The sequence below is a fragment of the Struthio camelus genome, chromosome 36 (genome assembly GCF_040807025.1).
Source record: "Struthio camelus isolate bStrCam1 chromosome 36, bStrCam1.hap1, whole genome shotgun sequence".
Classification (NCBI taxonomy): domain Eukaryota; kingdom Metazoa; phylum Chordata; class Aves; order Struthioniformes; family Struthionidae; genus Struthio; species Struthio camelus.
Genome location: NC_090977.1, coordinates 726,067 through 753,231, shown reverse-complemented (window position 1 = coordinate 753,231; position 27,165 = coordinate 726,067). Strand labels below are relative to the sequence as shown.

Genomic DNA, 27,165 nt, shown 5'->3' with positions numbered 1-27,165 from the left:
GGGCCCCCCCCCCATTTCTGTTTCGAGGAGCAGTACTCCCTCAAAGGGGTTGGGCCTAGCCGGGGACATGCTGCCATCACTAGGTTTCAGAGTTAACACACCAGGAACAAGGCTGGAGCCACACTGGGGTGGAGGGAATAGTGACAGGTGCCACCAGCTTGTGCCCAAGTTGACGGCCAGAGCTGGCTGCGGGGCTAGAGCCAGGCTGCCCTCGGTAGGTTCCAGAGTGAACGGACTAAGAGGGGAGGCACCGAGGGGAGGCACAACTCACACACACATGCGCTGCCACTACTGCACGAAGCAGCAGCGTGACAAGCAGCAGCGTGACCCCATGGCGACCGCATCCCTCCCCCCCAGCACATGCTGCCACCAGTAGGTTCCAGAGTTAACACGGCCCGAGCCCGGACAGACGGCACCGACACCGAGGGCTTTAAATTAGCTGCTCCGTCTCTTTTCCACCAGTTTATTACTAATGTACAAAATATACAAAAGGGAGGCGGGGGCGCCCGGACGCCCCCCGGCGCGAGCCCGGCCCCCCCGGAAATCCAAGTTTTCACAGAAAACAAGCGGTGCGGCGCAGCCCTTCCCCCCCCCCAACCCCGCGAACGGCGGCGGCGGCGGCGGCGCACGGTAGCGCGCGTGCGTCTGCGACCCGCCCCCTCCCCGCGCCAAACCCCGCCGCGACAACCGCGCTGCCCCCCCCTCCCCCGGGAGGGGGGTAAAGGGAGGAGGAGGAGGGTTGGGGGAGGGCGGGGGGGGGGGGTCACTTATGGGGGCGCCGGTGGCGGTGGGGCCGGCCGCTGCGCTGGGCTCGCCGGGCGAGGGTCTTGCGGGCCGGTCTGCCGCTGGCAAACCTAGAGACAGAACAGAGCCCGGCGGGGAGCGGGGGCGTGAGGGGGGGGCCGGCCCGCCGCCGCCCCCGCCGCCCCTCGCTTGCGGGGTTTGGGGGGGGGGGTCGTCGAGGCCTCACAGAAGCCATAAGTGGCGGCGGCGGAGCGGCAGGAGGAGGAGGAGGAGGAGGAGAGGACGGGGGAGGAAGGGCGCTACGGCAGGGGCGGCCCGTTGACGCCGGGGTGGTAGAAGGCACAGTTGTTCTCGTACCTGCAGCTGCCTTTCAGCATGAAGTGGCGGCACACGGGGCGGCTCGACATGTCTGCGTGAGAGAAAACGGGGGGGCGCGGGGTCAGGCGCCGGCGCCCCGGCCCCACGGCGGCGGCGGCGGCGGCCCCACGGCGGCGGCGGCGGCGGCGGCGGGGGGGCAGGAGGAGGAGGAGGAGGCGGCGGCGGCGGCGGCGGAGGCGGCAGCGGAGGCGGCGGCAGCGGAGGCGGGCGGGGGGGGGGCCGCGAGGAGGCGGCGGTGGTGGCCGGTTTTGGGGGGGGGGGGAGCGCAGGGGACCGGGGGGGGGACGGCGGTGGCCCCGCGTGGCCTTCCCCCCCCCCCCCAAGCTTGGCCCCCCCCCCACCCCCCCGGCTCTGCCCCATGGGGTCCTGAGCCCCATTGGGGGGGGGGGGCTGGACTACAGCTCCCAGCATGCACTGCGCTGCCCCAGGGTGCTGCACTGCTGGGGGGAGGGGCTGGACTACAGCTCCCAGCATGCACTGCGCTGCCCCAGGGTGCTGCACTGTGGGGGGGGGGGGAGGAGCTGGACTACAGCTCCCAGCATGCACTGCGCTGCCCCAGGGTGCTGCACTGCTGGGGGGAGGGGCTGGACTACAGCTCCCAGCATGCACTGCGCTGCCCCAGGGTGCTGCACTGTGGGGGGGGGAGGAGCTGGACTACAGCTCCCAGCATGCACTGCGCTGCCCCAGGGTGCTGCACTGTGCGGGGGGAGGAGCTGGACTACAGCTCCCAGCATGCACTGCGCTGCCCCAGGGTGCTGCACTGTGTGGGGGGGGAGGAGCTGCTCCCAGCATGCACTGCGTTGCCCCAGGGTGCTGCACTGCTGGGGGCAAGGCTGGACTACAGCTCCCAGCATGCACTGCACTGCCCCAGGGTGCTGCACTGTGGGGGGGGGCTGGACTACAGCTCCCAGCATGCACTGCGCTGCCCCAGGGTGCTGCACTGCTGGGGGGGCTGGACTACAGCTCCCAGCATGCACTGCGCTGCCCCAGGGTGCTGCACTGCTGGGGGGGCTGGACTACAGCTCCCAGCATGCACTTAGAGCTCCCCCCCAGCAGTGCCCCACAGCTCCCAGCATGCACCAGGGCATCCCCTACTACGGGGATGGGGCTGGGGGGCTGCACTACAACTCCCAGCATGCACTTGGATACCCCCTACTGGGGGGGGGAGCTGGACTACAGCTCCCAGCATGCACTGGGGTGCCTGCCCCCCCCGAGCCCCTGGGGCAGCTGGACTACAGCTCCCAGCATGCACCTCGATACCCCTACTATGGGGATGGGGGCTGGACTACAGCTCCCAGCATGCACTAGGGTACACCCCCCCCAGCCCAGAGCCCCTGGGGCAGCTGGACTACAGCTCCCAGCATGCACTGGGGTGCCCTGCTACCCCCCCCCCGCACAGCCTGCAACTCCCAGCATGCCTTGCTCTGCCCCCTGTAGCCTAGGGCTGGGGGGGGGGATGGACTACACCTCCCAGGATGCCTTGCACCAAGCCACCATGCTAGAGCCACTGGGAGCACCACAGCTCCCAGCATGCCTCGCTGCCTGCCCTAGAGCCGCCCTGGGTGGGACTACGGCTCCCAGCATGCCTCGCTGTGTGTTCTAGAGCCGCCACGGGTGAGACTACAGCTCCCAGCATGCCTCGCTGTGTGTTCTAGAGCTGCCACGGGTGGGACTACGGCTCCCAGCATGCCTCGCTGTGTGTTCTAGAGCTGCCCTGAGTGGGACTACGGCTCCCAGCATGCCTCGCTGTGTGTTCTAGAGCCGCCACGGGTGGAACTACGGCTCCCAGCATGCCTCGCTGTGTGTTCTAGAGCTGCCACGGGTGGAACTACGGCTCCCAGCATGCCTCGCTGTGTGTTCTAGAGCTGCCACAAGTGGGACTACGGCTCCCAGCATGCCTCGCTGTGTGTTCTAGAGCCGCCACGGGTGGGACTACGGCTCCCAGCATGCCTCGCTGTGTGTTCTAGAGCTGCCACAAGTGGGACTAGGCCTCCCAGCATGCCTCGCTGTGTGTTCTAGAGCTGCCACAAGTGGGACTAGGCCTCCCAGCATGCCTCGCTGTGTGTTCTAGAGCTGCCACGGGTGGAACTACGGCTCCCAGCATGCCTCGCTGTGTGTTCTAGAGCTGCCACAAGTGGGACTACGGCTCCCAGCATGCCTCGCTGTGTGTTCTAGAGCTGCCCTGAGTGGGACTACGGCTCCCAGCATGCCTCGTTGTGTGTTCTAGAGCCGCCACGGGTGGGACTACGGCTCCCAGCATGCCTCATTCCCCTTTCTGGACCTTAGATAGCTGTCATCTCCCCGCAGGCCCTGCAATGTTCTAGAGCTGCTGGAGCAGGACTACGGCTCCCAGCATGCCCTGCTGCATGTTCTAGAGCCAGTGGAGCTGGACGACGGCTCCCAGCATGCCCTGCTGCCTGTCCTAGAGCTGCCAGGAGCTGGACGACACCTCCCAGCATGCCCTGCTGTGCATTCTAGAGCTACCAGAGGTGGACTACATCTCCCAGCATGCCCTGCTGTGTGTTCTCGAGCTGCTGCAGCTAGACTAGGTCTCCCAGCATGCCCTGTTGTGTGTTCTAGAGCCGCTAGAGCTAGGCTGGGGCTCCCAGCATGCCCTGCTGCATGTTCTCGAGCTCCTGGAGCTAGACTACATCTCCCAGCATGCCCTGCTGTGTGTTCTCAAGCTGCCAGGAGCAGGATGACACCTCCCAGCATGCCCTGCTCTTTGTTCTAGAACTGCTAGAGGTGGACTACATCTCCCAGCATGCCCTGCTGTGCCTTCTGGAGCTCCTGGAGCTAGACCAGGTCTCCCAGCATGCCCTGCTGTGTGTACTAGAGCCGCCAGGAGCAGGATGACACCTCCCAGCATGCCCTGCCATGTGTTCTAGACCTCCTAGAGGTGGACTGGCTCTCCCAGCATGCCCGGCTGTGCCTTCTGGAGCTCCTGGAGCTAGGCTGGGGCTCCCAGCTCACCCTGTTCTGCGTTCTAGACCTGCTAGAAGTGGAATACGTCTCCCAGCATGCCCTGCTGCGTGTTCTAGAGCCGCCAGGAGCAGGATGACACCTCCCAGCATGCCCTGCTGTGTGTTCTCAAGCTGCTGGAGCTAGACCAGGTCTCCCAGCATGCCCTGCTCTGCGTTCCAGACCTCCTGGAGGTGGACTACGTCGCACTGCTGCGTGTTCTCGAGCTGCCAGGAGCAGGATGACACCTCCCAGCATGCCCTGCTGCCTGTTCTCGAGCTCCTGGAGCTAGACTAGGTCTCCCAGCATGCCCTGCTCTGCGTTCTAGACCTCCTGGAAATAGACTACGTCTCCCAGCATGCCCTGCTGTGTCTTCTAGAGCCGCCAGGAGCAGGATGACACCTCCCAGCATGCCCTGCTGTGTGTTCTTGAGCTGCTGGAGCCAGACCAGGTCTCCCAGCATGCCCTGCTCTGCGTTCTAGACCTCCTAGAGGTGGACTACGTCTCCCAGCATGCCCTGCTGTGTGTCCTAGAGCCGCCGGAGCTAGGCTGGGGCTCCCAGCATGCCCTGCTGTGTGTCCTAGAGCCGCTGGAGCTAGGCTGGGGCTCCCAGCATGCCCTGCTGTGTGTCCTAGAGCCGCCGGAGCTAGGCTGGGGCTCCCAGCATGCCCTGCTGTGTGTCCTAGAGCCGCCGGAGCTAGGCTGGGGCTCCCAGCATGCCCTGCTGTGTGTCCTAGAGCCGCCGGAGCTAGGCTGGGGCTCCCAGCATGCCCTGCTGTGTGTCCTAGACCTCCTAGAGGTGGACTGGCTCTCCCAGCATGCCCTGCTGCGTGTTCTCGAGGCGCCAGGAGCAGGATGACACCTCCCAGCATGCCCTGCTGCCTGTTCTCGAGCTCCTGGAGCTAGACCAGGTCTCCCAGCATGCCCTGCTCTGCGTTCTAGACCTCCTGGAGGTGAACTACGTCTCCCAGCATGCCCTGCTGTGTGTCCTAGAGCTGCCGGAGCTAGGCTGGGAGCTCCCAGCATGCCCTGCTGTGTGTCCTAGAGCCGCCGGAGCTAGGCTGGGGCTCCCAGCATGCCCTGCTGTGTGTCCTAGAGCCGCCGGAGCTAGGCTGGGGCTCCCAGCATGCCCTGCTGTGTGTCCTAGAGCCGCCGGAGCTAGGCTGGGGCTCCCAGCATGCCCTGCTGTGTGTTCTAGAGCCGCCGGAGCTAGGCTGGGGCTCCCAGCATGCCCTGCTGTGTGTCCTAGAGCCGCCGGAGCTAGGCTGGGGCTCCCAGCATGCCCTGCTGTGTGTCCTAGAGCCGCCGGAGCTAGGCTGGGGCTCCCAGCATGCCCTGCTGTGTGTTCTAGACCTCCTAGAGGTGGACTGGCTCTCCCAGCATGCCCTGCTGCGTGTTCTCGAGGCGCCAGGAGCAGGATGACACCTCCCAGCATGCCCTGCTGCCTGTTCTCGAGCTCCTGGAGCTAGACCAGGTCTCCCAGCATGCCCTACTCCGCGTTCTAGACCTGGAGGTGAACTACGTCTCCCAGCATGCCCTGCTGTGTGTCCTAGAGCCGCCGGAGCTAGGCTGGGGCTCCCAGCATGCCCTGCTGTGTGTCCTAGAGCCGCCGGAGCTAGGCTGGGGCTCCCAGCATGCCCTGCTGTGTGTCCTAGAGCCGTCAAAGCTAGGCTGGGGCTCCCAGCATGCCCTGCTGTGTGTTCTAGAGCCGCCGGAGCTAGGCTGGGGCTCCCAGCATGCCCTGCTGTGCGTCCTAGAGCCGTCAAAGCTAGGCTGGGGCTCCCAGCATGCCCTGCTGTGTGTTCTAGAGCCGTCAAAGCTAGGCTGGGGCTCCCAGCATGCCCTGCTGTGTGTCCTAGAGCCGTCAAAGCTAGGCTGGGGCTCCCAGCATGCCCTGCTGTGTGTTCTAGAGCCGCCGGAGCTAGGCTGGGGCTCCCAGCATGCCCTGCTGTGTGTCCTAGAGCCGTCAAAGCTAGGCTGGGGCTCCCAGCATGCCCTGCTGTGTGTTCTAGAGCCGCCGGAGCTAGGCTGGGGCTCCCAGCATGCCCTGCTGTGTGTCCTAGAGCCGTCAAAGCTAGGCTGGGGCTCCCAGCATGCCCTGCTGTGTGTCCTAGAGCCGCCGGAGCTAGGCTGGGGCTCCCAGCATGCCCTGCTGTGTGTTCTAGACCTCCTAGAGGTGGACTGGCTCTCCCAGCATGCCCTGCTGCGTGTTCTCGAGGCGCCAGGAGCAGGATGACACCTCCCAGCATGCCCTGCTGCCTGTTCTCGAGCTCCTGGAGCTAGACCAGGTCTCCCAGCATGCCCTACTCCGCGTTCTAGACCTGGAGGTGAACTACGTCTCCCAGCATGCCCTGCTGTGTGTCCTAGAGCCGCCGGAGCTAGGCTGGGGCTCCCAGCATGCCCTGCTGTGTGTCCTAGAGCCGCCGGAGCTAGGCTGGGGCTCCCAGCATGCCCTGCTGTGTGTTCTAGACCTCCTAGAGGTGGACTGGCTCTCCCAGCATGCCCTGCTGCGTGTTCTCGAGGCGCCAGGAGCAGGATGACACCTCCCAGCATGCCCTGCTGCCTGTTCTCGAGCTCCTGGAGCTAGACCAGGTCTCCCAGCATGCCCTACTCTGTGTTCTAGACCTCCTGGAGGTGAACTACGTCTCCCAGCAGGCCCTGCTGTGTGTCCTAGAGCTGCCGGAACTAGGCTGGGAGCTCCCAGCATGCCCTGCTGTGTGTCCTAGAGCCGTCAAAGCTAGGCTGGGGCTCCCAGCATGCCCTGCTGTGCGTTCTAGAGCCGCCAGGGGCAGGGCAGCACCCCCCCGCCTGCGCCGCCGGCGCTCCCGGGGCGCCTCGCCGCCTGTCCTAGCGCCGCCGGGAGCAGGACCGCGGCCGCCGCTGCCGCCCGCTCGCTCGCTCGCGCGCCGGGGAGGGGGGGGGGGAATGGGGGCAAGGACGGGGTGGGGGGATCGGGGCGCCCCGGCCCCGCTCTCAGAGCCCCATGGGGGGCCGGCGCCAGTCGGGGCCCCGGGCCCAGGGGCCGGGGGGCTCGAGGGGCTGCAGCGCGTGCTGCGACTCGCCGGCGGGTCCGTGGCCCCGCCAGCGGGGCAGGAACGGGGGAGGCGGGGGCGGGGATGGGGCGCCCACCGGCCCCTCCCAGCCGGGGGCGGGGCCGCCCCACAGCCACGCCCCGCAGCCCCCCCGCGAGGGCGGCGCCGGCGCCCCCCCGCATTTACCTCCTCCGTGGCCTCCGCCGTGGCCCCGGGGGTGCTCGCCGGGGTGCCCTCTGCCGTGCTCGCCGCCGTGGCCGCCGTGCCCGCCGCCGCCGCCGCCGGAAGGGGCTCCGCCCCGGTTGCCGCCGCCGCCGCCGCCAGGGGGGCCCCCGTTGCGCCCCCCGCCGCGGCCCCGGAAAGGGGGTTCGCCGCCGCCGCGGCCCCGGGCGCGATGGAAGGGCGCGCCGGGCCCCCCGCGCATGCCCCCGCCGCCGCCGTGGGGGCTGCCCCGCATGCCGCCGCCGCCGCCGCCGCCCTCGGGCGGCTCCCAGAAGTCCGCGCCGCGCTGGGGCGGGGGCGGCCCCAGCAGTCGGGGGCCGCCCGGCAGGCCCGGCCCGGGGGGAAGGCCCGGCCCCCCGCCGCCGCCGCCGCCGTGGGGTCCTGCGGGAAGCAGAGGAAGAAGAGGGTGAGGAAGAGGCCGGGGGCAGGGAGGGGGGGGGCTGCGCCGCCAGCGCCAGCCGCTTGGACCCCCGCCCGCCCCCGGCGCTTACCCGGCATGGGGCCCGGGCCCCCGGGCGGGAAGTGCTGCATGCCCTTGGGGCCGGGCGGGAAGCCGTTGGCCATGGGGCCGGGGCCCAGCAGTCCGTGGGGCACTGTGGGGGGAGAGAGAAAAGGGGGGGGGGGATGTCAGCGAGGTCCCCAAAGCGCCTGCCGCCAACCTCGGGCGGGGTGGGGGGGGTCCGTGACGCGGCCGAGGGGAGCCGACAGCCCCCCTGGGTCACCCCCAGGAAGCAGACGGGGGACGCGGCCCTGGGTCCTGCTCGAAACGCGTCCCCGAGGCAAGGGGACACCCGTGACACCTCGGGGGGAGGGACAGAAGCACCTGGAACGGGTCCCCGAGTCAAGGGGACACCCGTGACACCTCGGGGGGAAGGACAGAAGCACCTGGAGCGGGTCCCCGAGTCAAGGGGACACCCGTGACACCTCGGGGGGAGGGACAGAAGCACCTGGAACGGGTCCCCGAGTCAAGGGGACACCCGTGACACCTCGGGGGGAAGGACAGAAGCACCTGGAACGGGTCCCCGAGTCAAGGGGACACCCGTGACACCTCGGGGGGAAGGACAGAAGCACCTGGAGCGGGTCCCCGAGTCAAGGGGACACCCGTGACACCTCGGGGGGAAGGACAGGAGCACCTGGAGCGGGTCCCCGAGTCAAGGGGACACCCGTGACACCTCGGGGGGAAGGACAGAAGCACCTGGAGCGGGTCCCCGAGTCAAGGGGACACCCGTGACACCTCGGGGGGAAGGACAGAAGCACCTGGAGCCTGTCCCCGAGTCAAGGGGACACCCGTGACACCTCGGGGGGAAGGACAGAAGCACCTCGAGCGGGTCCCCGAGTCAAGGGGACACCCGTGACACCTCGGGGGGAGGGACAGAAGGACCTGGAGCGGGTCCCCGAGTCAAGGGGACACCCGTGACACCTCGGGGGAGGGACAGAAGCACCTGGAGCGGGTCCCCGAGTCAAGGGGACACCCGTGACACCTCGGGGGGAAGGACAGAAGCACCTGGAGCGGGTCCCCGAGTCAAGGGGACACCCGTGACACCTCGGGGGGAAGGACAGAAGCACCTGGAGCCTGTCCCCGAGTCAAGGGGACACCCGTGACACCTCGGGGGGAGGGACAGAAGCACCTGGAGCGGGTCCCCGAGTCAAGGGGACACCCGTGACACCTCGGGGGGAAGGACAGAAGCACCTGGAGCCTGTCCCCGAGTCAAGGGGACACCCGTGACACCTCGGGGGGAAGGACAGAAGCACCTGGAGCGGGTCCCCGAGTCAAGGGGACACCCGTGACACCTCGGGGGGAAGGACAGAAGCACCTGGAGCCTGTCCCCGAGTCAAGGGGACACCCGTGACACCTCGGGGGGAAGGACAGAAGCACCTAGAGCGGGTCCCCGAGTCAAGGGGACACCCGTGACACCTCGGGGGGAGGGACAGAAGCACCTGGAGCGGGTCCCCGAGGCAAGGGGACACCCGTGACACCTCGGGGGGAGGGACAGAAGCACCTGGAGCGGGTCCCCGAGTCAAGGGGACACCCGCGACACCTCGGGGGGAAGGACAGAAGCACCTGGAGCCTGTCCCCGAGTCAAGGGGACACCCGTGACACCTCGGGGGGAGGGACAGAAGCACCTGGAGCGGGTCCCCGAGTCAAGGGGACACCCGTGACACCTCGGGGGGAAGGACAGAAGCACCTGGAGCGGGTCCCCGAGTCAAGGGGACACCCGTGACACCTCGGGGGGAGGGACAGAAGCACCTGGAGCGGGTCCCCGAGTCAAGGGGACACCCGTGACACCTCGGGGGAGGGACAGAAGCACCTCGAGCGGGTCCCCGAGTCAAGGGGACACCCGTGACACCTCGGGGGGAGGGACAGAAGCACCTGGAGCCTGTCCCCGAGTCAAGGGGACACCCGTGACACCTCGGGGGGAAGGACAGAAGCACCTGGAGCGGGTCCCCGAGTCAAGGGGACACCCGTGACACCTCGGGGGGAAGGACAGAAGCACCTGGAGCGGGTCCCCGAGTCAAGGGGACACCCGTGACACCTCGGGGGGAAGGACAGAAGCACCTCGAGCGGGTCCCCGAGTCAAGGGGACACCCGCGACACCTCGGGGGGAAGGACAGAAGCACCTGGAGCGGGTCCCCGAGTCAAGGGGACACCCGTGACACCTCGGGGGGAGGGACAGAAGCACCTGGAGCGGGTCCCCGAGGCAAGGGGACACCCGTGACACCTCAGGGGGAGGGACAGAAGCACCTGGAGCGGGTCCCCGAGTCAAGGGGACACCCGTGACACCTCGGGGGGAAGGACAGAAGCACCTGGAGCGGGTCCCCGAGTCAAGGGGACACCCGTGACACCTCGGGGGGAGGGACAGAAGCACCTGGAGCGGGTCCCCGAGTCAAGGGGACACCCGTGACACCTCGGGGGGAGGAACAGAAGCACCTGGAGCGGGTCCCCGAGTCAAGGGGACACCCGTGACACCTCGGGGGGAGGGACAGAAGCACCTGGAGCGGGTCCCCGAGTCAAGGGGACACCCGTGACACCTCGGGGGGAGGGACAGAAGCACCTAGAGCCTGTCCCCGAGTCAAGGGGACACCCGTGACACCTCGGGGGGAGGGACAGAAGCACCTGGAGCGGGTCCCCGAGTCAAGGGGACACCCGTGACACCTCGGGGGGAGGGACAGAAGCACCTGGAGCGGGTCCCCGAGTCAAGGGGACACCCGTGACACCTCGGGGGGAAGGACAGAAGCACCTGGAGCCTGTCCCCGAGTCAAGGGGACACCCGTGACACCTCGGGGGGAGGGACAGAAGCACCTGGAGCGGGTCCCCGAGTCAAGGGGACACCCGTGACACCTCGGGGGGAAGGACAGAAGCACCTGGAGCGGGTCCCCGAGTCAAGGGGACACCCGTGACACCTCGGGGGGAAGGACAGAAGCACCTGGAGCCTGTCCCCGAGTCAAGGGGACACCCGTGACACCTCGGGGGGAGGGACAGAAGCACCTGGAGCGGGTCCCCGAGTCAAGGGGACACCCGTGACACCTCGGGGGGAAGGACAGAAGCACCTGGAGCGGGTCCCCGAGTCAAGGGGACACCCGTGACACCTCGGGGGGAAGGACAGAAGCACCTAGAGCGGGTCCCCGAGTCAAGGGGACACCCGTGACACCTCGGGGGGAGGGACAGAAGCACCTGGAGCGGGTCCCCGAGTCAAGGGGACACCCGTGACACCTCGGGGGGAGGGACAGAAGCACCTGGAGCCTGTCCCCGAGTCAAGGGGACACCCGTGACACCTCGGGGGGAGGGACAGAAGCACCTGGAGCGGGTCCCCGAGTCAAGGGGACACCCGTGACACCTCGGGGGGAAGGACAGAAGCACCTGGAGCGGGTCCCCGAGTCAAGGGGACACCCGTGACACCTCGGGGGGAGGGACAGGAGCACCTAGAGCGGGTCCCCGAGTCAAGGGGACACCCGTGACACCTCGGGGGGAGGGACAGAAGCACCTAGAGCAGGTCCCCGAGTCAAGGGGACACCCGTGACACCTCGGGGGGAGGGACAGAAGCACCTGGAGCGGGTCCCCGAGTCAAGGGGACACCCGTGACACCTCGGGGGGAGGGACAGAAGCACCTGGAGCGGGTCCCCGAGTCAAGGGGACACCCGTGACACCTCGGGGGGAGGGACAGAAGCACCTGGAGCGGGTCCCCGAGTCAAGGGGACACCCGTGACACCTCGGGGGGAGGGACAGAAGCACCTAGAGCCTGTCCCCGAGTCAAGGGGACACCCGTGACACCTCGGGGGGAGGGACAGAAGCACCTGGAGCGGGTCCCCGAGTCAAGGGGACACCCGTGACACCTCGGGGGGAGGGACAGAAGCACCTGGAGCGGGTCCCCGAGTCAAGGGGACACCCGTGACACCTCGGGGGGAAGGACAGAAGCACCTGGAGCCTGTCCCCGAGTCAAGGGGACACCCGTGACACCTCGGGGGGAGGGACAGAAGCACCTGGAGCGGGTCCCCGAGTCAAGGGGACACCCGTGACACCTCGGGGGGAAGGACAGAAGCACCTGGAGCGGGTCCCCGAGTCAAGGGGACACCCGTGACACCTCGGGGGGAAGGACAGAAGCACCTAGAGCGGGTCCCCGAGTCAAGGGGACACCCGTGACACCTCGGGGGGAGGGACAGAAGCACCTGGAGCGGGTCCCCGAGTCAAGGGGACACCCGTGACACCTCGGGGGGAAGGACAGAAGCACCTGGAGCGGGTCCCCGAGTCAAGGGGACACCCGCGACACCTCGGGGGGAAGGACAGAAGCACCTGGAGCGGGTCCCCGAGTCAAGGGGACACCCGCGACACCTCGGGGGGAAGGACAGAAGCACCTGGAGCGGGTCCCCGAGTCAAGGGGACACCCGTGACACCTCGGGGGGAGGGACAGAAGCACCTGGAGCGGGTCCCCGAGTCAAGGGGACACCCGCGACACCTCGGGGGGAGGGACAGAAGCACCTGGAGCGGGTCCCCGAGTCAAGGGGACACCCGTGACACCTCGGGGGGAAGGACAGAAGCACCTAGAGCCTGTCCCCGAGTCAAGGGGACACCCGTGACACCTCGGGGGGAGGGACAGAAGCACCTGGAGCGGGTCCCCGAGTCAAGGGGACACCCGTGACACCTCGGGGGGAAGGACAGAAGCACCTAGAGCCTGTCCCCGAGTCAAGGGGACACCCGTGACACCTCGGGGGGAGGGACAGAAGCACCTGGAGCGGGTCCCCGAGTCAAGGGGACACCCGTGACACCTCGGGGGGAGGGACAGAAGCACCTAGAGCGGGTCCCCGAGTCAAGGGGACACCCGTGACACCTCGGGGTGAAGGACAGAAGCACCTAGAGCCTGTCCCCGAGTCAAGGGGACACCCGTGACACCTCGGGGGGAGGGACAGAAGCACCTGGAGCGGGTCCCCGAGTCAAGGGGACACCCGTGACACCTCGGGGGGAGGGACAGAAGCACCTGGAGCGGGTCCCCGAGTCAAGGGGACACCCGTGACACCTCGGGGGGAGGGACAGAAGCACCTGGAGCGGGTCCCCGAGGCAAGGGGACACCCGTGACACCTCGGGGGGAGGGACAGAAGCACCTGGAGCGGGTCCCCGAGTCAAGGGGACACCCGTGACACCTCGGGGGGAGGGACAGAAGCACCTGGAGCGGGTCCCCGAGTCAAGGGGACACCCGTGACACCTCGGGGGGAAGGACAGAAGCACCTAGAGCGGGTCCCAGAGTCAAGGGGACACCCGTGACACCTCGGGGGGAGGGACAGGAGCACCTGGAGCGGGTCCCCGAGTCAAGGGGACACCCGTGACACCTCGGGGGGAGGGACAGAAGCACCTGGAGCGGGTCCCCGAGTCAAGGGGACACCCGTGACACCTCGGGGGGAGGGACAGAAGCACCTGGAGCGGGTCCCCGAGTCAAGGGGACACCCGTGACACCTCGGGGGGAAGGACAGAAGCACCTGGAGCGGGTCCCCGAGTCAAGGGGACACCCGTGACACCTCGGGGGGAGGGACAGAAGCACCTAGAGCGGGTCCCCGAGTCAAGGGGACACCCGTGACACCTCGGGGGGAGGGACAGAAGCACCTGGAGCGGGTCCCCGAGTCAAGGGGACACCCGTGACACCTCGGGGGGAGGGACAGAAGCACCTGGAGCGGGTCCCCGAGTCAAGGGGACACCCGTGACACCTCGGGGGGAGGGACAGAAGCACCTGGAGCGGGTCCCCGAGTCAAGGGGACACCCGTGACACCTCGGGGGAGGGACAGAAGCACCTGGAGCGGGTCCCCGAGTCAAGGGGACACCCGTGACACCTCGGGGGAGGGACAGAAGCACCTGGAGCGGGTCCCCGAGTCAAGGGGACACCCGTGACACCTCGGGGGAAGGACAGAAGCACCTGGAGCCTGTCCCCGAGTCAAGGGGACACCCGTGACACCTCGGGGGAGGGACAGAAGCACCTAGAGCAGGTCCCCGAGTCAAGGGGACACCCGTGACACCTCGGGGGGAGGGACAGAAGCACCTGGAGCGGGTCCCCGAGTCAAGGGGACACCCGTGACACCTCGGGGGGAGGGACAGAAGCACCTAGAGCCTGTCCCCGAGTCAAGGGGACACCCGTGACACCTCGGGGGAGGGACAGAAGCACCTGGAACGGGTCCCCGAGTCAAGGGGACACCCGTGACACCTCGGGGGGAAGGACAGAAGCACCTCGAGCGGGTCCCCGAGTCAAGGGGACACCCGTGACACCTCGGGGGGAGGGACAGAAGCACCTGGAGCGGGTCCCCGAGTCAAGGGGACACCCGTGACACCTCGGGGGGAGGGACAGAAGCACCTGGAGCGGGTCCCCGAGTCAAGGGGACACCCGCGACACCTCGGGGGGAAGGACAGAAGCACCTGGAGCGGGTCCCCGAGGCAAGGGGACACCCGCGACACCTCGGGGGGAGGGACAGAAGCACCTGGAGCGGGTCCCCGAGGCAAGGGGACACCCGCGACACCTCGGGGGGAGGGACAGAAGCACCTGGAGCGGGTCCCCGAGGCAAGGGGACACCCGCGACACCTCGGGGGGAGGGACAGAAGCACCTGGAGCGGGTCCCCGAGGCAAGGGGACACCCGTGACACCTCGGGGGGAGGGACAGAAGCACCTGGAGCGGGTCCCCGAGTCAAGGGGACACCCGTGACACCTCGGGGGGAGGGACAGAAGCACCTGGAGCGGGTCCCCGAGTCAAGGGGACACCCGTGACACCTCGGGGGGAGGGACAGAAGCACCTGGAGCGGGTCCCCGAGTCAAGGGGACACCCGTGACACCTCGGGGGGAGGGACAGAAGCACCTGGAGCGGGTCCCCGAGTCAAGGGGACACCCGTGACACCTCGGGGGGAGGGACAGAAGCACCTGGAGCGGGTCCCCGAGTCAAGGGGACACCCGTGACACCTCGGGGGGAGGGACAGAAGCACCTGGAGCGGGTCCCCGAGTCAAGGGGACACCCGTGACACCTCGGGGGGAGGGACAGAAACGCTTAGAGCGTGTCCCTGAGCCAAGGGGACACCCGTGACACCTCGGGGGGAGGGACAGAAGCACCTGGAGCGGGTCCCCGAGTCAAGGGGACACCCGTGACACCTCGGGGGGAGGGACAGAAACGCTTAGAGCGTGTCCCTGAGCCAAGGGGACGCCTGTGACACCTCCAGGCAACAGGCAGAAGCAGCTAGGACACGTCCCAGAGCCAGGGGGACGCCCACATCACGCCAAGGCCAGCAACGCAGTCCTTGCAAGTGCTTCAATTGTGTCCCCAGGACAGCTACGTCACCTCGGGGCGAGGGATGGAGGCACCCTGAGCGCGTCCGTGAGCCCAGGAGCCCCCGGCGTCACCTCGGGGCGAGGGACGGAGGTACCCGGCGCGCGTGCCCGAGGCGAGGGGACCCCCGGCGCCCCCACCCCGCGCCCGCTCACCTCCGGAGGGCCCCGGCGGCTGGGCCTGCAGGTTGCCCAGCAGGTGCTTGATCTTGTCCGAGTAGTCGGGCTGCTTGAGCAGCTCCTCCGCCTTGTGGTTGTTGGGGCCGCCCTGCGGAGGGGGGGCGAGGAGGCGGGCGTCAAGCGTCGCCCCGCTGCCGTCACCGTTGTCCCCCCCCGCCCCCTTCCCCGCCCCGTCTCCCCAAACCCCCGCGCCGAACCCGGGCTCTACGCTGGGGCCGGGGACACCCCGTGGGCGGGGAGGGGAAACAAATTAAACAAAAATAGAGATATTTAACAAAGAAAAAAAGATAAAGGGGGAGGGGAAAGAGGAAGGGAAGCCTGCGCGGGGGCCCCAGCGCGCCGCCTCCCCCCCCGCCGTTACCATGATGGAGGTGAGGATCTCCTGCACGTTGATGGGGGCGGCGGGCGCGGGGCCCTGGGGGCTCTTGCCCGCCCCCACGCTGCCCATGAGGTTGGCCAGCACCGGGGGCAGCTTGGCGGCGGCGGCGGCGTCCGGTGAGGGCGAGGCGGCGCCGGGTTCGAGTCCCTCGGGGTAGGCGGCCTCGTCGGCGGAGCAGTCCTGAGAGAGGAGACACGGGGGCCGGGGGCGCGGGGGTGAGGGCCGGGGCTTTGGAGGGGGGGGGGGGGCGGCCCTGCTCTGCCCTACCCGGAGTGAGGGGGGAGGCCCTAAAAAGCCGGCGGGATCCGGTGGGATCCGGCGGCGCGGGGAGGAGGTGGAGGGAACTTACCTCGTCCAGCGGGATCAGCTTGGGCGGCAGCGGCTCGTACGACTCCGGGTCGGGCTCGTGGGGGCTGTCCGGGACCCTGCGGCGGCGGCGGGGGGAGAGAGGGGGGTGGTCAGGCAGCGGATTCCCACTGGATCCCTCCTCCCCGGAGCAGGGCGGGGGGGGGCTCCGCCCTGGCTGGATGCCGAGCGGTTCGGCTGCCGGCCCCCAGCGCCGGGAGCCGTAGGGATCCTCGGGGATCCGGGCTGCGGCGGCTTCCCCCCCCCCGGCTCCGGATCCTCGGGGATCCCGCGGGATCCAGGCCCCAGCAGCCTTCCCAGCGGGTTCTCGCACTTCCCAGGGGATCCAGGCTCAAGCAACAGTGCTGAATCCACAGGGATTCAGGGGGATCCAGGCACCCAGTAAACCCCCCCCGCCAGGCTCTACGTCCTCAGGGATCCCGGGGAGATCCGGACCGCAGCCACTTCTCCCTACGGCTCCAGATCCTCAGCGATCCCCAGCGATCCAGCCTCCAACTAATTCCCACAACAGCAGATCGCCCGGGATGGGGCTTCCAGCCACCTCCGAGGGCCACGCGCGGCCTCTGCCCGGCCCCCGAGAGCAGATCCAGGCTCCGTGAGCCTCCCCAGATCCTCGGGGCGCCCTGGGGACCGGGCCTCCAACCCCCCCCCCCCTTGAGCTTGTGCAGCTTCCGCCCGCCCCACGACACAAGGATCCGCGCAGATCCCCAGGGATCCAGCGACCCCCCGAGCGGCAGCTCCCCTGGGCTCCAGCCCCTTCCCACAGGCTGCGCGTGGCCTCTGCGCAGCCTCCAGCAGCGGATCCTGCGGGAACCAGGTTCCGGGTCCACAGGGATCCTGGGGATCCGGGCTCCAGCAACACCCCATCGCCCCTACTAAGCCCTCGGCACAAAGATCCCCAGGGATCCCCCCGTTCCCAGGGGTGAATCCCCAGGGATCCAGGCCCCAGCAGCCTCCAGGACCCTGCCCAGCCCCCACCCAGCCTCTCTTGGGTAGATCCATAGGGATCCTGGGGAATCCAGGCTCCAGCAGCCTCCCACAGCCCCCACCCGGCCTCAGCCAGGTGGATCCGCAGGGATCCCAGGGAATCTGGCCTCCAGCAGCCTCCCCCAGCCCCTGCCAAGAAGATCTATAGGGATCCCAGGAGATCTGGCCTCCAGCAGCCTCCCCCAGCCTCTGTGCCAGGTGGATCCGCGGGGATCCCAGGACATCCGGGCTCCTCCCTGCAGCCACCCCACAGCCCTTGTCCCCAAAAAGATCCCTGGGGGGACAAATCCAGGTCCCGAGCCGCTCTAAAGGGATCCGGAGGGATCCGCGCAGCTCCTGCGGCGGCGGGGGGAACCCCCGGACCGCGGCCAGCTCCAACCGACGGCCCGAGCGGGGGCGTCTCCCCCCCCCCACCCCGAACGAGGGGCGTTAACGAAGGCGCTTCGTTTAGGGCCGCCCCTGCCACCACCAACCTCTCTTTGGAGAAGAAGATCTCCTGCAGGATGCCCTTCTCGCGCTCGGCCTGGGTGAACTTCTCGCGGCTGCCGCTGCCCGGCACCACGAGGGGGCTGGGCAGGTCGAGGAGTTTGGGGTAGACCCAGGGCACCTTCTCCTCCATGGCGTCGTGGCTGAGGCGGCGGGCCGTCTCGAAAGCGTGCCGGTCCAGCAGGATCTCCCGCTTGGCCGCTTCGCCAAAGTCTTTGATCTTGTTCACGTTGACTGCGGGGGCCAGAGCGGCGTTAGCGAGAGGGAGGCGGCGGGGAAAAGACCCCTGACACGGTGCGGGGGGGGGGAAAGCGGCGCGCGGAAGCTCACCTCGCTCCGTCTCGTCCAGCTCGAAGTAGAAGTACTCGCGCAGCTTGGTCTCCTCGGGCCAGCTCACCGTCTTCTTCTTGCGGCCCTTCTTGGTGAGCTGGGCCGCGTCGGCGGGGCTCTCGGCCGCCTTGGCGTCGGCGCCCTGCTCCGCCGAGGCTGCGGGGAGGAGGAGGAGAGCTGAGCGGGGGGGCGCAGCGGCCTCCCCGCACCCGCCCCGGGCGGCAGCGGCAGCACCCGCTTACCCGTCTCCATGGGCTCCAGCACCTCGACGGCCGGCACCGGGGTGCCGGGCCGGTCCGTCTCCATGGGCTCCGAGGCGGCGGCCGGCTCCGGCGAGGAGGGTTTGGCCGCGCTGGCTTCGGGCGCCGGTTTGCCCTCGAAGGGGCTGGGCTGCGGAGGAAGGAAAGCGGCGTTGAAGGGGAGGGGGGCCGGCGTCAACCCCGCGGCCCCCTTCCTCGGCGCCGCGCGAAGGGCCCAGGCGTCCGGCGAGGCTCGCGTACCTTAGCCGCCGTCGGAGACAGCACTTTCTTCTTCTTTTTGATCTTGATGCCGGGGATGGGAGCGGAGTTGAGGGCGTCGAGGAAGCCCAGGCCCTCCATGGCTGCGGGGAAGGGAGGCGAGACGTCACCCAAACCGAACCGGGAGGGGGGGGGGGGAGGCAGGGGGGCTTTCCCGCCCCTCGGGGACCCAGGCGTCCGGCCCTCCCCCGCCCCACTCACGCTGCGGGGGGATGATCTTCACTTTGATCTCCTTGGTGGCGTTGGGAGTGGTGTTGAGGGGTTTGTACTTCTTCTCCGCCGGCAGGCTGTCGCCGGAAAGGGCCGAGGTGCTGCGGGATGGAGGCGGGGGAGGGAGGGGGGTTAGACGCGAGGCGGGAGCGAGGGGCGCCCCCGAAATCAGCCCCTCCTCGCCCAGCGCGGGGAGGGGGAAGCGAGTCGGAGCCCCGTTTCCCGCTCCCGCCACTCACTTCTGCCTCTTTATGGGCATCGGCTTCAGGCTGTATTTGTCGGTCGTCGAAACAGAGTTCACTTTCTTGACGGGAGCCAGGGAGGGCGTCTCCATCTCCAGGCCTGCCCCGAGGCGGGAGAAATCGGGCAGGAAACAGTGAGAAAACGCAGCAGAAAGGGATAAACATCCCCCCCCCCGGGGCCCTCGCCCTCCGGAGCGTCCCGCAACCAAAGCTCTGCGGCAGGGGGGCTCGCGGGAGCCCAAAAAACCACAAGAGCGGCCCGCAAAACCCCTTAAGAACGCCCTAAAACCCGGAGAAAAGCCCCCAATACGCCTTTCGCCCGCTCTTCCCCCCCCCAACCCGGCTGCAGGGCTTCGGAGGCCGAGCGCCGCCGCCGGGGCCGCTCACCGGTGGAGCGGAACTTGGCGTGACTGGGAGCCGTGGTGCGCAGCGATTTGGGCTTCTCCCGCTTCTTCTCCGGCGTCTCGTCGGCTTTAGCTTCCGCTTTCGCCTCCTGGGGTTTCTCTTGGACGGGAGTTTTGCTTTTGCTCTCTTCCTTCCGCTTCTTTTTATCTCGTTCTGCGGAGAAGAAGGGCAAGCGAGGCAGGCCGGTGGGCGGGGGGACGAGGAAAGGGGGCCGGCGGGGGGCAGCGGCCGGAGCAGGCCTCACCTGCGGGCTGGGCGCTGCTCTGCGAGCGGATGACGCCCATCCAGTCGCTGACGAGGATGGAGGCGAGGCGCCGGAGCTCTGCGGGCACGAGAGAGGGGCGGCGGGCTCAGCGGGCCGAAGGGGAAGGGAGGGGAAGGGGGCAAGAAAGCCGGGCGGCCGCTCACCTTCGTCGTCGCTCGACTTGCTGAGCTGCTTCACCAGCTTGGCGGTGTTGTTCTGCAAGAGAGCGGGCCGAGGCCGGGGTGAGGGCCGGCGAGGGGGAGGAGGGCTCGCCGGGGCGGCGAGGAAGGCCGCCGGGGCGGCGCTCACCTGCTTGAGGTGGTCCACGGTGAGGGGCAGGTGCTGCAGGGTGAGCAGGATCTGCTGCAGGAAGGGCACGTTGTTGGAGGCCTTGGAGCTGGTGAGCCACGTGTTCAGCAGCTTGTAGCCCCCCACGCGGATGAACCTGAGCGGGGTGAGAAAAAAATCAAAACGGGCTCAGGCCCCTCACCCCTAACAGGAGGGGCCTCTTGGCTGCTCGGCTAACGAGAGCCTCGTTAGAGGTCCCCGAGCCCCCCCGTCCCTCTCTTACTTGGCCAGGACCTCCTGCGCCCGGGTTTGCAGCAGGATGTTCAGGTAGATGCAGCGACTCACCATCTTCTGCGAATCTTTCATCAAGCTGCAAGACAAAAGAAGGACGGTCGGGGGCGGCGCGAGGCCTCGGGGGCGGCGGGGGGCCGCCCGGGAAAGGGTCCCGCCACTCACTTGAAGATTTTGGTGATGCCTTCGGTGTTCTTGACCTCGCCATCGCGGCCCAGGAAGCAGTCCAACCCCTTGAGGAGCTCCTTGGGGTCGATGGGGCCCGAGCCCATGGCAGGAAGGCCTGCGGGAGAGAAAACAGCGTGAGGAGAGGGGGGAAGGCGCCCGGCCGGGGTCGCGGGCCCGTTTGGCCGCCGCAGTGCCAAGTGGGGGACCCCCGGCGGAAACCCCAAGGGGTTTCGCCGCCCAACCGGCCCGCGAGGGAAAGCGAGGCGGGTGTTAAACCGAGGGGGGGGGGTCCAGAGGGACCCCCGAAACGGAGGCCATGGGGGCGACGGACGGCACCTTCCTAGCCCGAGCCCCTCGGGGGGCGGCCGGAGCGCGGTGCGGCACCGCTAAACCCTCGACCGAGAGCATCGGCGCGCGGCCCGGCGCGTATTTTTAGTTGATGAGTCAGCGGCGCAGGGGAGCCGGGGCCGAGCCCGGGCCCACGAGGACGGCACGAAGCTCCGGCGGCTTTTTGGGACGGCGGGGGGGAGCGGGGCGACGCGGGCGCCCGAGCAAGGCGACGCGCACCGGCGGCTTTTATTGCTTCTGCCGCGGGACGCGCGGGCGGGCGAGCGAACGACTTCGGACAGCGGGTTCAGCTCCACTTTATTGCAAGCGCGCCGCGCCGGCGGAGGGGCACCCGCGCAGCCGGGCCCCAAAGGAGGGAGGTTTCCCCCGCGGGGAGACGCCACGGGCGCTTTTTTTCTCCCCACCCACCCACCCCGTGGCAAGACGCAAAGCTGCCGGCGCGTAAAACCGAGTAATTAACAGTTGGAGCTTAACGACGCCGCGAGGCCGGAGGGGAACCCGGTACGAGGGTTGCGACGGGAGCGGGGGAAGAGGCCGCGGCGGCGTTTGGGAAGGGAAACGGGCGACGCCGAAGCAAAAAGGCGCCGGCGACGTCCCCTCGCGCTCGCTCTCTTCCCCGGCGAGCGGCACGGATCCACGCCGCGGGTCGGGGAGGCCGCGCCGCAGTCTCCAGGGCCGGCGCTGCCACCTGCGGCTGGGCACACGGAGAGATGAACAAGAGTTACGGCGCGGGCAAGGCCGCGGCGGGCACGGGGGAAAAGAAAAAACCCCCCCTCCGGCTGCCCGGAGCCGGGCGAAGGCGCGGGCGTTTCTCCCTCCCCGTTGGACGCGTCTCGAGGCGGCGGGGGGCGAAGGAGAGGCCGCGCGTCGGTCGCCCCGTCCGCCCTCCTCCCGGCGGCTGCGGACGAGCGCGATTAAACCCGGCCGCCGCGGCAGCTAACGAATCGGCCGTCTCTCAACAGGCGCCGGCGGGAAGACCGGCCCGCCTCTGCCCTCGTTTAAACTCTTAATTCGGCTCCTTAATCGCCCGAGCCCAAGCCGCCCGCGGAAGGGATTTCGGCACCGCACCGCCATCAGGCTGCTCGGGGACTGCTGCTCATCAAGAGCTGCTCAAGCTCCTTTCCGCCCTCGTTAGGTGCGAGCCGCGCTAACGAACGCCGAGCCGGGGCCAAGCGCAGCCTGCGAGGCGGCTGCGGCCCGCGACACGTTGGCCGAGGAAAGGCCCAAAACGGGGGCAGCTCCGGGGTGGGACGGGGCGGCCGAGCGAGGGGCCCGAAACGGAGCCGCTTCGGGCTTAAACCGGGGCGAAAACGCAACCGGCTCCGGGGTGCGAGCGGCTGCCGCCGCCACCCCGAGGCGACCCGGGCTGCCCGGCAGAGCTACGCTAACGGGCGAGAAACGCCGCGGAAGCGGGTCGAGCCCTTCGGAGGCCTGTAACGAGCCCGGACGTCGTTAAGCCCCACGGAGCGGGGGGGGACCACGGTTAAAGGATACAGGCGGCGGAGCCCCCTCGCCCCCCGTTCGCGGGGCGGCGGTCGGCCACGAGAAAAACCTGCGTCCGGGCGCGGGGAGAGAGACGCAGGCACGCACAGAGACGGGGGCGGCTCCGCGCCGCAGCCGCGTCCTCCGGGCCCCCGCGCCGGCCGCTTCCTAAGTCCGCCGACAGCGAGGTCGGCCCCTCTGCAAAGACACAAGAGCAAGTTAATCGGCCGCCGGGCGCCCCGCAGCCCCGGCGCTGTCTGTCCCCGGGCGAGGCGGGAGGGGGCCGGGGGGTACTTACAGTTTAGCCCAGAATTGGGGGGATTTGGGGGATTTTTTTTTTTTTTTAGTGTTTAGCCACAGGAGCGTCTCGCAACCTACAATCCTATTAACGCGTTATAAAGGGGTTTAAAAGCGGGCGCGGACACAGCCCGGCCGCCCCCCACCCCCCACCCCAAACTAAGATGGGCCCAGGCGTCCTGGAGGCCGTTTCCCACGCCACGGCCAGGCCACGGCCTTTCCCCGCGCGGAGGCAGCTTTTGGGGGGGTGGGGGGGGTTTGTTCGTCTCCCCCCTCGGCGGGGCAGGGGGAAAGGCGCCGACGCCACCTGAGCCACCCCCGGGGTGGGGAAAAGCCGTTTCGTCACCCTTCGGGCCCAAAAAAGGTCCCGAAAGGGCAGCGAGGTCACCCCGGAGGGGGCACATCCGCCCCTTGCCGGGGCCAGCGCCCCTCGCGGCAGCAGCTTTTCCTCTTCCCTCCCCAAAAACACTCGGTTTGGGGAGGGAAAACGCTTGCCCGGCCCCAATTTTTAGCCCTTTCACCCCGGCGGAGGCCGGGCCGCCCCCGGCGGGCGTCGCAAACCAGGGGGCCCAGGCGGCCCCCGAGCCCGAAGCGACCCCAGCCCGCTCTCGGCAGGACAGACCTCGTCCTACCCCCCCGCCCCCAGGCTAATTTTGGTGTTTTCCCCCCGAAAACACACACGCGTTTTCCCCCTGCTCGCGGCCCCAACTCGGCCTCGACGGGCCCTGGGGGAAACGCTACCACTGGGCGCGGGGGCCTGGCGGACGGCGGGCGGGGGTCGCGCCACGGCGGCGGCCGAAAGAAAAGCTCGCTCGCTCGCCCCGCCGGCTCTCTTCGGCAGGGGAAAACCAACGTTGCTCTACTGGCAACCAGAGCGCTGCGGAAACGCACGTTTTAGCGCCTGAACGGATTCGGCAAGCTCTGAAATCAACTCAGAATACCCTGACAGCCTCCGCATGCATCGGGAGGCGTCACTGCATGGAGGCGACAACGGCCGAGAACAGTTTTCAAAGAAAGAACAACCAAGAGCTATAGATACATAAGCAAAGTGGTCCGGAACAGAAATGACGGCTGTGAAATGCAATTAAGACCAGAAAGGTTTTGCTTACCCGGTGAACCGTGGCTGCTGCCCTCCCTTTGGCGGAGGAATCCCCTTTTTTTTTTTCCTACCGATCGCTTCGCTTCCTAGCCCACCGTACGGGAACTACGCGCTGCGGAAGGCGGCAAATTAATTCGAGGCAACACTCGACCTCTCCCCTGCCCGATAAAGGCCGCGCGCGCGTGGAAGGGGGCGGGGGGCAGCCACGCTCGCCTCGCGCCCCCCCTTCCCCGCCGTTTTGGGGAGGGAATTTGGGGGGGGGGGGGGGGTTTGGCACGGCCAAGTCCAGCGATAGCGTTGCCCCATCTGTCACGACAAATCACAGGTTACGTTAAGCGCTCGCGAGGAAGCCACCGCGCAAAGGGAGAGGAGGGAACGCAGAACGCTTCACCGCGACCACAAAGCCGGAGGGAAACCCGTGGCGAGGACGAAACGCAGCCGACGGGGGGGGGGGGGGAGAGAAGGGGGGGGAAAAAAAGGCTCCGTTGCGGGGGGGGGGGAAGGAAGGAAGTTGGCGCAACCTATAAAGGGAAACACAAAAAAAAAACAACCTGGCAGCCCATAGGATCCTACTTTGCGCTTCTATGTTTGTACCGAGAGGTTCCTGCGGACGAAGAAGGCGGGAGGGGAATTTGGTTAGAGCGGTGAAGGGATTTGGGGGGGGGGGGGGGGAAGGAAGGGAGGGAGGGGGGGGGCCCCTTCGCCCGCCGGGCGGCCCCGACGCCGGCCGCGCGGTGGGAGGGGTTTGCCGGCAGCGGGTTGCATCACTCCCCGGCCGGCGCGGCGCGCGCGGCCAGGCGAGGAGGAGGCCCCCGGCGCCATTTTAAGCAGCAGAAAGGAAAAGGTTTCGGGGTTGGGGGGGGTCGGGAAACACAAATAAAACCGGCTTTAGGAGCTATCAAGAGGACATTGGTACAGCAAGACGGCCCCCGCCACGCTCGTCCGCGCACACGCACGCACGCTCTATGGTACCCGCTAATCTGCGGCCCGCGAAACTAGACCTACTTAAAAAAAAATAGGAAAAGAGTGATTAAATCCGCTGGCGGTAGCCGGAGTCGGGAAGATTCGCGGAGGAATCTTCCCCCCACCACCACCACCACCGTCCCCCCCTCCCTTCCCGAGCCCCTAACGCTGCGGGTCCCCCCCTCCCCTCCCCAGGCGCGCCAAGGGGGTTAGAAAAAGGGAGCAACCTGCAAAAAAGAAAACGGGGTTGGGGTGGGGGGGGGGAGAAAGGGGGTAAAAAAGCAAAACAAAAAAACTCCCCAACACCAAGCCGCCCGCTCGCAGAACAAAGAGCGGACGAGCAGCTTCGCCATGTTGGAGGGAAGGGGGAGAGCCGACCTGCGGCCGCGTCTGAAAGCACATTTCGCTGCCCTTGGAGCCTGAGTTACGCTCTTCAACTGCCTCCTAGGGATTTTTTTTTCCTTTTTTTAAAGCCAACTCTTCAAAATAATTTTTAAAAACGAGATTTTGCTTTAAAGCTATTCCTACGCCTAACAACCTTTATTGCTAGGCTGCCACCCCGGTTAGAGAAAAACAAGCCTCCTTTCCCCCTTCCCCAGCCCCGCTACGGCACATACGCGCGTAAAACATAGACCTAAGTGGCACCCGGGGGACCCAAAACGGGGGGGGGGGGGGGGGGAACAAACAGGTAATCACAAAAATCTTAACATCGAAACTTAAAGAGGAGCTGACAGACTCTTTTTTAAGCCTACTTTTCAAGCCAACCCCGCGCTGCCTGCCGCCGCGAAGCCCCCCTGCCCTCGCTACCTCCAGCCTTACCCCGCAATCTTTATGTACAGATTGCTCGGTTACTTCAAATTTCGTCTCCCACACAAAAAGAGAGGCGATACTTTATGGCTCAGTCACCGCCATCTTTTGCGTGGGAGCTCATTAACCCTTCGCGTGCCCGGAGACGATGGATTTAGCTAAGAGCCCGTCCTGCTCCTTCCAACTACGCGGCTTTTCCCCCCCACCACCACCGCCTTTGCAAAATGCCCCCGGTTTTAAGGGTTAACCACCTGAAACAAAGCCTACTTCCTTCTCAATCACACAGTTTTGGTCTCTTCCTCGCGTTATTTCTCTTTGGCACAAAGGAGGGCTTTTTTTTGTTTTTTTTTGTTTTTTTGGTCAGTTGGTTGAAAATTCAACACTTACTATCCAATTATTTTTCTCGTCGACAGCGCTTCAAGGTTTGGATTTTGGCATAAGTGGTGTATTAAAGAAAAAAAATAATTGATTTGTTTTTGGTCATGGCTTTAAAAAAATACAGCAACTTTTTTCAGGTTTTTTTTTTGGAGGTTTTTTGGTGGTTTGTCGAGATATAGAGAAACGAAAAAAAAGTTGCTCGGTTTTTTTAAAAAAAAAAATCAGGGCAGGTTGATGCTAAGTAGGATTTTTGTTTGGTTGTTTTTTTTGGGGGTATGTTTAAGTGGCAGTTTCCTTCAGGTCACAAAGGAGTTTGAAACGGCTTCCCAAGGACGGTCGAAAATATGGTGGCTGCTTTTTTTTTGTTTGTTTGTTTGTTTTTGGGTCTTCCAAGGCACCGAGGGGGAGGGGGGAATTTGTCCCCTGGCTTTTCTCGTGGCAAATGCGACGCCGTCTCTCAAGACCAACCAAACCTGGATCGGGGAAAGGAAGGGAGGGGGGGGCACAATAAATAAAATAATAAAAAAAAAAGAAAGAAAAGAAGAAAGACACGAAATAATTAGCATTTTTCATCCCCGGATCGGTGTAAAAAAAAAATACACGTATATGCTCAGAGGGGGAAGAGAGGGGAGAAAAAAAGTCGTCCTTTGAGGCGTTGGCAAGGTGCAAAAGGGGTTTTGGGGGCGTCTTAAGGCGTTTTGCTCAGCTCTTAAGGCACATTAAGGCCGTCGGGGCCCCCCCTCCTCCCCCCCCCCCAGCGTGGGTTTAAAATGGGGGGGGGGCGCCATTTTGTCGAGGGAAACGGAGGTGGGGGTGGAAACAGCCGTAAAGGAGGCCCGGGGGCCTCCAGCGACGGTGGGGGGGGCAGGAAGATGGGGGGGGGGACGCAGAGCCCCACCGCCGCTGCCCCACCGGGGCTTTTTCCCCCCCCCACCCCCCCGCCTTTCCCCGCTGCCGTGCCCGGGAGCTCAGTACTCACCTCTAACCAGACCCCAGAATGGCGGCCGGCCGCGCGGGCGGCGCCTTTTATACCCGGCCCCGCCCTTCCCCCCCCCTCACCCTCACGCCGCGCGCGCCGCCGCCCTTCCCCCACCCCCGCTCGCCTCACGCCAACCTCGCCCGGCCCCGACACCTAAAAAACGTTACCGGAGGCCACCGCCGACACCCCCCGGCGACCACCGAAAGCCTCCCGGTGCCCCAAAGCGTTTTTAAAAACGGGGAAGGTTGTGACGCACTTAGCGCCCGCCGCACTGCGCATGCGCCGCGGCGGCCATTTTGTTGTTTCTTTTTTTTGGCCCGCCCACTGCGCCTGCGCGGCCGCCCCTCTCGTCTAACCCCTCCCCTCACCCCGCCCTCCCCGGCTCCGCCCGCCTTCTGCGCAGGCGCGGGCTCGCCGCCGCCGCACTGCGCAGGCGCGGCCGCCGCCCGCTATTGTCCTTCGCCTTGTGGCGCAGTTTTTATTCCCGAGCCGCCGACTGCGCCTGCGCGGCGGAAGGGGGGGAGGGAAACGCCCGCTTGGCGCAGGCGCACTGCGGCACCCCCTCCGCTGCCGCCGCAACGCCCCGGTGGTGGC

The 27,165-nt window shown here is 67.2% G+C and overlaps 2 protein-coding genes across 13 annotated transcripts; both read right to left on the bottom strand.

The window, feature by feature from the left end:
• Positions 1–429: 429 nt before the first annotated feature.
• PPP1R10 (protein phosphatase 1 regulatory subunit 10) lies at positions 430–26,899 on the bottom strand. 10 transcript variants are annotated; one of them, XM_068923871.1, is made up of 22 exons: positions 26,739–26,869; positions 25,602–26,065; positions 23,996–24,048; positions 23,455–23,556; positions 20,216–20,333; positions 20,043–20,129; positions 19,781–19,916; positions 19,636–19,687; positions 19,472–19,549; positions 19,210–19,380; positions 18,820–18,922; positions 18,572–18,681; positions 18,353–18,453; positions 18,095–18,242; positions 17,853–18,008; positions 17,510–17,756; positions 16,033–16,108; positions 15,666–15,863; positions 15,281–15,392; positions 7,829–7,930; positions 1,102–1,153; positions 430–854 (listed from the first exon to the last, which is right to left on the bottom strand). In XM_068923871.1, exons 5-22 carry the CDS (start codon positions 20,320–20,322, stop codon positions 764–766), a joined length of 2,127 nt encoding a protein of 708 aa, XP_068779972.1. In that variant the 5' UTR covers positions 20,323–20,333; positions 23,455–23,556; positions 23,996–24,048; positions 25,602–26,065; positions 26,739–26,869; the 3' UTR covers positions 430–763. The 10 variants fall into 10 exon arrangements, with proteins under 10 accessions (XP_068779972.1, XP_068779971.1, XP_068779974.1 ...); XM_068923870.1 differs by lacking the exon at positions 26,739–26,869 and adding an exon at positions 26,572–26,603 and having other exon boundaries at positions 25,466–26,065; XM_068923873.1 differs by lacking the exon at positions 26,739–26,869 and adding an exon at positions 26,572–26,603.
• Positions 3,140–6,737, bottom strand: LOC138063825 (uncharacterized PE-PGRS family protein PE_PGRS10-like). 3 transcript variants are annotated; one of them, XR_011137168.1, is made up of 3 exons: positions 6,627–6,737; positions 4,187–6,574; positions 3,140–4,134 (listed from the first exon to the last, which is right to left on the bottom strand). XR_011137168.1 is itself a non-coding variant. In XM_068923877.1 (3 exons), the coding sequence occupies exons 2-3, from the start codon at positions 6,330–6,332 to the stop codon at positions 5,042–5,044; spliced, it is 1,239 nt and encodes a 412-aa protein (XP_068779978.1). In that variant the 5' UTR covers positions 6,333–6,574; positions 6,627–6,737; the 3' UTR covers positions 3,140–5,041. The 3 variants fall into 3 exon arrangements, 2 of the variants coding, with proteins under 2 accessions (XP_068779978.1, XP_068779977.1); XM_068923877.1 differs by having other exon boundaries at positions 3,140–5,456; positions 5,509–6,574; XM_068923876.1 differs by having other exon boundaries at positions 3,140–6,574.
• Positions 26,900–27,165: the final 266 nt, after the last annotated feature.